General features: G+C 47.7%; 1 protein-coding gene across 1 annotated transcript in view; it reads left to right on the top strand.

Moving 5' to 3' along the window:
• LOC146863509 (uncharacterized) overlaps positions 1-12110 on the top strand; it is a 546139-nt gene that overhangs the window by 443627 nt on the left and 90402 nt on the right. Inside the window, exon 11 of the mRNA XM_085642941.1 lies at positions 7843-10320. Within this exon, the coding sequence (XP_085499067.1) occupies positions 7843-10320 (2478 nt within the window). The remainder of the gene's footprint in view (positions 1-7842; positions 10321-12110) is intronic.

Raw genomic sequence — 12110 nt, 5'->3', positions numbered from 1 at the left:
CAGTTCCACACTTGCTCTGCTCCTGTTGAAGGTCCACACAGGCTCTGTCCCTTTTGCAGGTCCACACTGGGTCTTCCCTTTTTGCAGGTACACACCGGCTCTGCCCTTGATGCAGGCCCCTGGATGAGTGTTCTGAGTTTATACAGGAGGGGCAGCACCAGGACGGGGCAGTTCTGTGCTGGGCAACGAGTGCTAAACTTTAGCTTCTCCATCTTTTAGGCTGACGCCATCAGTTATAGGAAAGAGGCATTGGCAAGCCTTATGAGTTGCCCTTTCCAAGATGGCAGTCTGTTCAGTGAACTCTCCTGGAGGTTCCCATTCTAAGATGAAATGGAGTCTTCCGGTAAGGTCAGTTCCTGTTTGAATCATGTCTATGGAGACATTTATAAGTATTAGATGTGGCACCACATGTTTGATGCAGCTCCTGCGGGATGTCCTTGCTTGGCTCCTCCAATTCTATGATGTAAGGGGGACTTTGGTGCCTTCCTACTCCTTCTGTTTTAATTGTCATCTTCGAATAAGGGTCTACATGAATGCAAAGGAGGGATGTTACCCTTTGTGTTGATTGTGTTGTATTGTGTTGTGCTCCTCCTAACTGGGACCCTCTAAAGGACTCATGACACTTTTCATGCACACTATTCTGTGCTGGGTGGCACAGTGGCTACTGGAAGAGCTTGCTCTTTCCTTGGACATTTATTGATTTTCCATTATGCTCTTTCTCCTATGTTGCACTATTCCAATATTAGTTGCAGTGATTTTTCATGCCAATAAGCATTGCCCTTTTCATCATTTAGCTAAGCCTGGGCAGAGTTCTTGGAGTTAATCCCGCCAAGTGCAAAAAAACTCCGCCGCGATACGCTGAGCGGTGGAGTGAGTTAATAAAATGCTGTTCGCGATAATTTTCAGTGCTGGGTGTTTGTCCGCACTGTGAAATTATCACGAATGGCACCATGCACAGCGCAAGTGGGCGCTGCCTTCTTTCTTGAGCAGCAACTTTCTCAAAGCGAGCGGACGTTTTTTTAACACGAGTGGGTGCGAGCATACTTGGCCACTAGCATTGAGAAAACCAACCGCCTGCATTGAGAAATCTTGCAGGGAGGTTGCTATCCTTCACTCGTGCTCGCCAACCTGACATTGACAAGCGTGAATAAGGAAAAATCTCACTGGAGTTCACTGCCCAGACTTACTTTCAGCTCAAACGAACCAGACTAATAGGATCCATTAACAATGCTGTTCCCATTGTCCTTTGAATTCTTTTTGTTCCAATCCATCTCAGTTATAAGGTGACCCATGGTGTTATGTACCTATAATCCCTCCAATCGTTCCGTCCCTATCTCCCGACGGGATATACCTTAGTAGACAACCTATAATTTAATATAAATGTTCTTCAACTGCCACAGTAATTGCTCAGCTCTTTGATTTTAGACACATCCCTTGACTCTGAGCAATTCCCTTTATGACCTAAGGTGGATAAGTATCCCCTTTAGGAAATGTATGAATCGAACATACCGTGCTTGTGCAGAACTTATGGTCCTAGTTCTGCAGCCCTCTGCAAAGGTCTCTTTGATTTTGGTCCCCACCAATCTACTAGCTTCTGACATCGAGTCCTCCACTTTATGTGGAATGGGCAGATTCCAAGACCTGGAAATTTGTTGTTGTTGTTCAACATCACCAGGCCTATGAATGTAATTACTACTTTACCTTTTTTGGATTTTGGCATTTCGCCCAGGGAGCATAGCAGGGGCCTGAATACAGTACACCGGCCTGTTGCTCCAGTTCAGGTTGTCATACCTTTTTCGCGGGAGCCCACAAATCAATCATATAACCACATCATGTGATAAAAGTTGTGTGCTGATTTTCTGCACCCAGGGCAGTTACTAGGGATTTTAGTGTAAATCCTGTGTAATCCAGCTGGGGCCAAATACGTCTGATGTACATAATTACATTGAATATATTTCAGTCTGCCATTCTTGGAAACTTTCCTCTTAAAACTTCCAATCCCACCTCAGTGTGACATTGTAAACTCCCTGTCTAGGGATGTTTCCCATTTAAGTCCCGTCTTCACCTGCGACCCTCTGCCTGAGTGTCTCATACAACTGAGTAACTGCTATGGGATCCATATCCATCATAAGTAATAGTTGTTGTGCACCATCTGTGGCGAGTTCTTCATTCCCTATTTCCCACAACTATTGGATCACAGGAATAAAAGTATTATACAACCGGGAGGTTGGCTGAAATCTCTACTCCTCAAACCGCCTGCCACAAACAAATCCCCGGTATTGATAGCTTCTGCTACTTCCCATATTGATCTTTTCGCCACCCCTCCCATGTCCCTCATATTGATAATGATCCTTATCGGCAGCCCTGGAGCATGTGCCATTGTCACCCTCGCTTTGTTAGTGAACCTCAACAAGCAACTTCTCACAAGTCATCAGCAGAGGCAAATCTTTCCACACTATTGTAGACGTTGCTGATGCTTTATCAAGTAGTTATGTTTATGGCGTCTTAGGCCCTGCCATCCATCTTGCTGCCCACTAGAACTGTGCTACCAGAAAACGTAGCCCTAGTTCGGGCAGAACAAGACGTCCCGTCGTTATTGGAAATTTAAGTTCATTCAGTGCCATACTTTTCTACCATCACCCAAACTATCTCTATGAGTAGGAATCATTTATGAGGACTGCAAAGATGTATAGAATTCTTGGGGGTGGCGCCATTCTCCTCAGGGCTACCCTACCCATCACTGACAGTGGGAGTCTTCACCAAAACGTTGACCGTCCACCCAATGCCGCCATTGCATACGCTAATTTCCATTTGTGACATTTATACAGCCAATATAGCTCATCTAACAAATATTCAAACGTGTCTGGGAGTCCATTATGTACCCCATTCATCTTTCCACTTTGTGTGTCTCACTGCTCTGTCTCGCAGGGGAAATAGATGGTTTCTGACACGCCACCAAAGTGGATAGCGGTCTCAATGAGATTTAGAGAGATATGAGAAAAACATCATTTGCGTTTTATGAATGACACCATGAAGCCCTACACTTCTGTACTTTGCCACTGCTCACTCTCCACTTCAGTGACTCCATTAAACTGTGAACATTAAAGGAGTCAAGGGACAGCCCTTACGAGTTCCTCTTAAGATGTGTCGCTTCTTCGAGATGATTGCCCCCGTCCGAACTCTTGGAGTTGTGGCTGCATCTATTTTACAGCATTGAAGAAAAAGCTCCTCATATTACATGCAGAACAGAGTGGTGTAGACATACTCCCAACTAACTGTGTCAAAGGCCTTTTCCATATTAGTCGCTGGCATTGGTGATTGGTGGTCAGCTTTTTCCGTGCTCCCCATGAGATGTAACAGTCTCCTCTTGTATGACATGCTGTGCCGGGTACAAATCCCAACTGATCAGGATGTAATGATGATAGCACCACTCTCAGTAGCCGAGAGCCCATCATCTTATGGTATATTTTATCATCAGTGTTAAGCGAGGAGAGAGGTAGGGTAGGAGGCCACGTCCAGGGAACCTCGTCCGAGCTTTAGTAGCACTACTACAAGTGCTTTCTTGGTGGTATCAGGACAGGTTCCACACCCCGAAAGGAGTCATAAAGTTACAATAGCTGAGGAGTAAGTAATCCCTTGTACACCATATAGAATTCGTCCAGCAAGCCACCCGTACTTGAGGTGTTGCTGGCATTCACGGAAAGGATCGCTAACCAGATGTCCTTCAGCATCAGGGGGCAGAGCTCTATCTTCTGAGGATTGGCCTGGCAGGCACATTTCTGCCAGATATTCCACAGATGCCTCCCTGGGACTGGCAGGCCCTGGGGTATATAAGTGCTTATATTAGTGCCTAAGTGCATTTTTAATATTACCACAAGCATATCCAACTTCCCCATTCTCTGCTCACAAGCAGTCATCGGATTTCTATCAACCTTCGTTTTAATAACATGTGACAGCAGCCTGTCCGTCCTATCCCCCTCCACATGTATGTTTTCTGTGTGCTCGCTGTTGTCTTGATATTTTATTCTTTCAAGAATTTCAGCATTCTTCTTTCACCTATAAAACTGGACTGATTTCTCAGGGGTCTGTCCTTGACATTAAATTGTGGTTGTATCCAAAGATAACAAACTCCAGAAATGGGTGAACATAAAGCTACAGTGCGTCTTGTGAACAGAGTTGTAGGGGACATGACATATACAGACATCGAAGAAAGATATGGACAAGGGGCAGGATCATGGAGCTCAGAGCTACAGGGAATGAACAAACTGCTTGGACTGCCATGATCTTTCTAAATGTTCACGTAAGCACCCTTTATAAGCACGCGGCGCTTGGAGTCCACCCAGAACATTGTTTTGCATTGAAGGGGCATCAAAAGCCTGGCCCTGGGAGGACCACAATTCAAGTAGCATCTGATGCCAGTAGGATGGCAGTGGGCAGACGCCGTCAGATTATAGATGCCTATGTTTATGGAAACCAGCAGACAAATGGTTGGCCTAAAGCTTCTCTGCTTCATTGTATCTGTTGAGCAACTTGCCCATGGTTTAAATCTTTTAAGCAAGGTGTGCTCCACCTCCAGTGGTGGGCAGATGACCAGCCCTTGTTTGAATGTGAATGAATGATAGCAAGGGCACATCCTCAGGGTGGGCTGTCACACAATGAACCACGAAAGACCACGCTTGGAAGGATTCCTGAAAGATGGACACCAAGCCTTGCGCCTCCATGAGAAGGCACAGTCACACCTGTCTTTGCTACTACACTGCCCTCCAGGCAACTGGGTCAATGAGGAACATGCTCACCCCCAGCCAGCCCGGATGCCATAAGCTGTTTCTCAATTCTGGTATATGAGCCCACGAAACCTCACGCTCCATTTTCTGCATAGGGTTGGTGTCCAGCCGATTGTTCACAGGTGGACACAGGAGATGGCATCCCCACTTCGCAGGTGTCAGCAGAGTCTTCATTCTCTTTTAGGTTCTGACTCTGGTCCTGTGCCAGAAAAAGCTGCACCTCAGGATATTGATGATGATGGGGAGGAAGGCGGCTAGCTCCCCCCTCCTGTTTCACTGATGATGATGAATACCTTGATTTGCAGAATCGCAGTGAGCTTGATACTTCTTCTGAGGCAAAGCATGACTTGTCCACCAACGGAAGAAAGTGGCTCATTTGCACTGGTGGTTCGGCAGTGACAGATGGCCTCCACCGGAATGAAAAAAAGAATTTGACATCAATTCTACAGCCACGGCCAGCAACAGATGCCCTCACAGATACTCTGATGGCTACCTGGTTGAAACAATCTTCTTGCCTTCTCATTAGCTGATAAGTGACGAGACGTCACCAGAGGGCAGCTGGTGACCTGGATATTCTCACCGAGCGCTCTACTCTGGAAAGTTTCATTGTACAGGCCTTAACCAGTAAGGTGACCTCTAACTCATTTCCAACCAGTCCTCTGCATTGAGAATCTAAACGGATTCATGCACTCGGCAAACATATGGTTTCTTCACAGTCTAGCTAATGGGCCAAAATAGATGTCCCCGTTGGAACATGGCCAGTGAGATCTTGCCGGCAGCCCCACAGGATTATCAGACTCCTCTTGATCAGACTATTTGTGATGAGAGCAGTGACCAAGTATGTTATCCATGCTGGTTTAGAAACCAAGGACTGCATTGGCAGGGTGGCTGGCACCAGTGTTTTCCATCGTTGACCTTCCTGGATGAGGTCCAATGAGTTCTCCATCAGTGTGCAGCTCCGCTGATAGACATGCCTTGGATGGATCTTTCCTCTTTGGGCAGAAGGCGGACTCCACTTGGGAACACTTTAGAGGCGGTAGAGCTACAGCACTCTGTTTCTGGCCATTGACCCGGCTAAACATTGCTGCACCAGTTCAGGAACTTGAGAGGCTCCTCCTGAGGGTTGATGGATGGACAGAGTCAGCCTTTTCATGAGTGATGTAGCAGTCAACCCAGTCTTTTCGGAGCCATGTACGTGAAACCTGCAAACACCATGCAGCCCAGCTTGGGCATCAGTCCTCTTTCCCTGCTACAGTGGCTAAAACACGCTTTAGATTGCCCTCAGTGGTGCATGCCCAACCAGTGGGCGTCAGGATCCAATGCTTCCGCACGGGTTGGCGATCCATCACGTCCGACAGCTGGTTCTTGCAGATTGTATAAAAGGGCTACACCCTTCCTTTTTTTTCTCCCCACCGAATAGTCGTCCTACACCAGATCGATGTTCAGAAGAGCAGCTGGCCATCCTGCTATGGGGTTACCCCTGATACCTTAAAGAATCTGTTGTCCTGAGGTTTATTATGGGTTTGACACGTTTTCTCCCAAACCGTTTGTGATGCCGCACTGGGACCATAACTTGGTCTTGACATTCCTCGTTTGTACATCTTTTGACCCTAAACATAGCTGCTCGCTGCATCTCCTGATCTTGAAGACTCTGTTCCTCATTGCAATTAAGTTAGCTTGTCATGTAAGTAAACTACAGGCTTTTTCAGTGCGACTGCCGTACATCACTTTTTTTAACCTAATTGGTTCTGAGGTCTCAGGCGGCATTCTTGCTGAAAATTGTGACTCCTTTTGATGCTAGACAATCAATCCCTCTACCACCGTTCCTTTCTCTTCCCCACCCCTCAAAAGGGGAAGAGAGATTCCATCAGTTCTCCCCCAAAAAACCATTGAGTGGACAATTAACTATCTATGGGTTTTCTGGGGTAAGGAATGGGAAGGCTGTGCAGAAGACGACCCTGCCAAGGAGTATAGTTCTCTGCATAAAGAAGCGCTATGCACTGGTCAGGAATCAGTACTTCGAAGGTCTGAGGGCGGATTCCACCAGGGCTAAGGCCGCTACCACTGCGTTGGTGCAAGGATTGCCTCTCCTTGATATGGGCCTGGCGTGGACACTGGTGCACATGTTCATAAAGCCCTATTGCCTTGACAGCCAGGGCCGCTAGGAATATCATCTCGCCTGCATGGTTCTGCAAGAATGTTTGCTCTTAGGCCAGTACACAGACTCACTTCCATGGAAGGTCCTTCTTTGGTATCTATTCTAAGGTGCGGGATCTAGGCTTGGAAGAATCTGTCAGAAGAACAAGGTAGTTACGTTCGTTACTGCTCTCTCTGGTGGATACTCTATCTAACCGCAGATTCCGCGTGTCCCTCCCACCTCCCAGTTCAGTGGACTGGCCTCTTTTTAACATTTAGAAAGGTCTCAAGTTAGTACTTACCAACAATTGTTCACACTGTGCATGTATGGTCGTGGAAAGGGAAAAGACAGGAGACTGACGTCAGCGTACAGAGGTGGAGTTCATATGCAGCTCCACTGCTTCACTTTGGGGCGGTAAGTCAGTGTGGAGCCACACAATGCCACTTATCGCGCATGGGAGCACTGCTTTAAAATTCTCTGGTTCGAATCTACTGCCTGGGGGATTTTCTAAGGTGAGGATTCTACAGTTAGACAGAGTGTCCACTAGAAAGAGAGCTACAGCAGGGGAGTAACTTGTCTGTCTGTCCTCCTTTGGAGCCACAAGCATGTATCATTTCAAAACAGCAACCAAGAGGCAACCATGCCCTTAAATGGAAGGTTCCCCAGAGTAGAATAAGAGAACATATACAGGGCTAGAGATGGCAAAACTGCTAGAGTTCTTTAAAAAATGAACTGCTGCGGCTGTTGGAAGGGCTAGTCCTCACGTTTCACTGCAGGCGAGAGGACGACACTAAGATTTGCGCCACTCTGAGGTCCCACACAGTGGAGTGATCGATGTTATTCGAGTATGACTAGGTTAATGCTGTATTTGTGTTTATCATTACTGTTACCTTACTTTGTTTTGTCACACTTCTCTTCTAGGAGGCACCAGGAGACCAGCCCTGCGGTACCAGCGCAGCCTGACCGAGTCATCCTTCATGTCTCGAAAGCCAGAGTCCCCCATCTCACCCTCTCCTTCTCCCTCCTATGCACGTCGCCATGAATTCTTCACATCCACAAGTCCCCGTACTCCACCAGAGACATGCTCCCCATCCATGATCTTTTCCAAGGCTGGAGCGCCCACCAGAGGCGGCAGATTCCCCATCGCTAACCCACCAAGGGCAGGCGTGCCACCACCCAAACCCTTTTTCAGGGCTGACTCTTTGCCGGCTGCAAGTCTAACACAAACTATGCCTCCGAGACCCTCTAGTCCACCAAATGTTAGGGTGGTTTCTCCATCTAGCCTTTCTTCATCACAACCTTTATCTCCTCTCACTGCAAACAGGTTTGAGGCTCTAAACCATGTTAGCCCTGGAAGAATTAACTCTCTCTCTCCTACAAGCCCAGTCAGAGATGGAGCCAAGCCACCTACCAGCCCACCAATTAATGAATCCAACCCTCCTGCCCGTTTACCCAAAGATGATTTCCGATCTGTAGGCAGCCTGCCCGATCATGAGTCTCCGGCCCCTGTCAGTCCCTCTACAGATGACTTTGTATCAGTACCAAACTCAGTAAAAGTTGACCCGCCTTCCATCCCTCACAGCACTGCATCTCAAGCTCCCATCATTCCAGTCCCAGTAGACGCTGTTGATGCGTTTACAGCAGGCAGAGCAGATTCACCACCCACTGCCATTTCAACCAAGTGGGAATCCCTACTCCATGACCCTTCACCAAGAGTGGAGGCAGACCTGCCTGCCAGCCCACCCAGAGGGGGACCCCCAGCGCCCACAGTCACATCTGAAATGGAGCCAGTGTCCTCTTTGACATTGACTACCCCAGAGTTTGAGTGCCCTGCCATCATCACCAGGCGGGAACCAATCTCTGAGGATGAACCATGCGTTGAACTGCTCCTGCCGGCCAACCCGCACCGAGCTGTGTCTCCACCTTTGGGAATCCCACTCCAGGAGGAGTCCACACCATTGGTTACATCGAATACAGTAGAATTCAAATCCCCTGATGTCACCTCCAGGTGTGAACCAATATGTGATCATGTCTCACCTTACATTGAAACACTCCTACCTGCCATCCCTCCCCGAGCAGTATCCCCGCCTCTCCTAATTGCACCTGTAGTGGATTCAGTGCCATCTTTCACATCCCTTAGAGCAGAGTCACCACCCACGATGCTTACATCTAAGTATGAATCGCTCTTTGATGATGTTACTGAACCAGTCAGCCCACCCAGAGCCGGCTCCCCGCCTGCCTTAATGCCATCTGCAGAGGAGTCAATACTCTCTGGGACAGCGAATAGAGTTGAATGTCAATCTTCTGCCACCTTCCCCAGGAGTGAACTAATCCCTGAACATGTCTCCCCATGTGCTGAGCCACTTCTGTCCACCAGCTATCCCAGAGCAGTATCCCCATCTCTTGTAATCCCACTCCCAGACCAATCCAGCCAATCTTTTGCATCCGTTACCCAAGAGGCCGCACCTGTGGTCATTACATCTGGTTATGAATCACTCCTTGATGATGTTACATGGTCTGCCTCCCCACCCAGAGCTGAGCCTCCACCCTCCGCAGTCCCTTCCCTGGTTGAGTTAGTACACTCCTTAACCTCCAGTACAACAGAGTTCCAGCCCCCTACCTCCTCAGCTGGGTGTGATGACTTCACACAAGAAGGGAAGCCTATCCTGCCTCTCAGCCCAATGAGATCAGCTTTCCCACCTCTTGTAATCCCCCCCACAGTCGAGTCAGTGCCGACTTTAATTCCAGAAGCAGCAGCGTCTCCATTCTTTGCCTTATCCTCCATAGATGAAGCGATCACCTCTGACGAGACACCTTGCTGTGAGCCTGCGCTTCCTGGCAGTCCGCCTAGACCTTCGTCGTCAGTCGTTGCCACCATATGCAATGAAACACAGAGTTCCTTGTTGAACACAACCAGTGAAGAGCTGATGCCACCTGAAGCTTCTCTCAGAGAAAAGGGTTTTGTCGTTGAGTGCCAGAAAATCAGCTCTCGAAGGATGCATGTCGCAGTTGAAGCGCCTGACCTGCGCTTGGAGTCACCGGCCCATGGTCTGCCCACAAGGACCAGCGACGGTGTGGAAGCGTCACAGGTCCATGGTCTGCCCACAAGGACCAGCGATGGTGTGGAAGCGTCACAGGTCCACGGTCTGCCCACCAGGACCGGCGACGATTTGGAAACGTCACAGGTCCATGTGTCATTCGTCGACGAAGCTTGGCAGAGGGAATATGTCATCAGCAAAGACACTTCTTCTGCAGTTGACACTGTCTCAATTTCCACAAATTTTCAGACGCTGGCTCATTACACTGCTCTGGAGGCAGAAGTCGAGACCTCAACTCCTCAGCAGCCGAGAGACCTCACCGTAGCCTCAGTGAACACTCATGAAAAGGACTCTGAGACAGGTAGGCATTCCGGGCAGGGTGGTTAACACTTGTCTTTCTATATGTCAAGATGGAGAGGCGCAGAGACCGATCTTGGTTATATTGTACAGCTGATATGCCTATGCAGTCCTGTTTTACTGTTTCTATGCACAATGTTTTCTATGCATACATGGATTTATGCCATGGCAGTGACAACGAATGTGGCCAAAACACGTTCTGTGGCGCAAATGTAATAACACTATGAACACATTTACTACTACAGTACAGATGTCCAATTCCAGTTTCTTGTCTCATTAGAGTGATGCCCTACGGTGTTTACTGCCCGCCATCTTACATGTTTAAATTACCTTACGCATTGTAACAACTTTTGTAGTAGTTACAAGGCCTCTTTGATGTGATTTCACCTTACCACACAAATTAAAACCCTTGCATCCTGGATTTGATTAAACATATTTTTTTTAAACCATCAAAAAGGACTATGGCATAAGCCTTGCATGAAGATGTGCAGAGTGTAGTATGGTATTTAGTGCTACTGTTGAGGGAGGGAAGGGACATTAGGACCCACTCGAGGCTTTGCCTCTTGTGAGTCATGGCCCCTCCCCACCTACTAAATTATATTACTGTATCCCCTGTAGAATGGTGCACGGCAACCAAGTGTTAAGGTAAGTAAGAGTTACTTTATTGGAGCAAGCAAGACAGCGTCCTCCTTCCACCCATCCTTCTCCAACTGTCGTTTCCCCACACAATCCCTTCCAGAACTCGACTTCCCTAACCAGGATACCACCGTGACCTTCCTTAATTAAAAGATAACTCACTTAGAACTAGAAACAATAAATCACAGTAATAAATTACTGTACAAAACTTTCAAAAAGTATCAAACATTCACCGGTAATACATTCCACCACATTTCAATATAGCAAATAACTTTATAACTCAAATAACATACATGTATCTATTTGGACATGGAAGTACCAGCACTTTATTGTTGCAGGTTGCATTGTCTTTATTGTGCAAAAGTCTTTCAAGTTTACATCATTGCATATGCCCTTTAAAGAGTTTGTTTCTATTCCAATTGTAAGTCGGAAAGGATTGAATTGCACTACTGCACGTGCACTTTTTATTGTAGGACATCACGGATCTTAAAGGGAATACAGGGTGACTGTATATATAGAGAGCACAACATCTCTGCCAGTCTAAATGACTTATGATCACACTGATTGCAGTACTGATTTTAGGTCTCGCCTGAGCAAGCGCATGCGCTGCTCTGCAAGACATTTAGTAAAGGGGTTTTCAAAGTGCTACCAGACCTCGCTGGCCTTACGCTTGCATTCACGCGAGCATGCACGCGCGCAGAAGCCATCTGCCTCCCTTCCAGCGCGATCACTGGTGTGCGAGTGGTCACTTACCACAGAGCGTGTCCTCGCGATCGTGATCACTTTCGCTTTGATCGCGATCACTTTCGCTTTCACGCCGCGCGGCTGTTACTTTTACGGCCACGCGGCCAATGCTTGTTTTGCTCAGTCTCTCCGCCTTGGCTTCAATGCTGCTCCTCCCCCTCCCCCACCACAGAGCGCGTTTCGCGGTCGCGCGTCTTTTTGGTGCTTGTTGACTCTGGTGTACTGTACAACTATTGCACCCGTTTATTGTCAGCCAGCATTGCCTACTCAGATTCCTCCTGTGCACCGCCGCTTCCTATAACTTTCCCCCCCCTCACCCGAGAAATCATTTTTTTGTTGTTGCAGAAATTAGACATTTATGCATATAATATAGTAGATCCAACACTGCTGGATCCTGGGTGTTATGCCCGATCG

The sequence above is a fragment of the Triturus cristatus genome, chromosome 2_2, assembly GCF_964204655.1.
Source record: "Triturus cristatus chromosome 2_2, aTriCri1.1, whole genome shotgun sequence".
NCBI lineage: Eukaryota > Metazoa > Chordata > Amphibia > Caudata > Salamandridae > Triturus > Triturus cristatus.
Note: the sequence above shows the minus strand (reverse complement) of the source record. Positions and strands in the feature narration are given on the sequence as shown.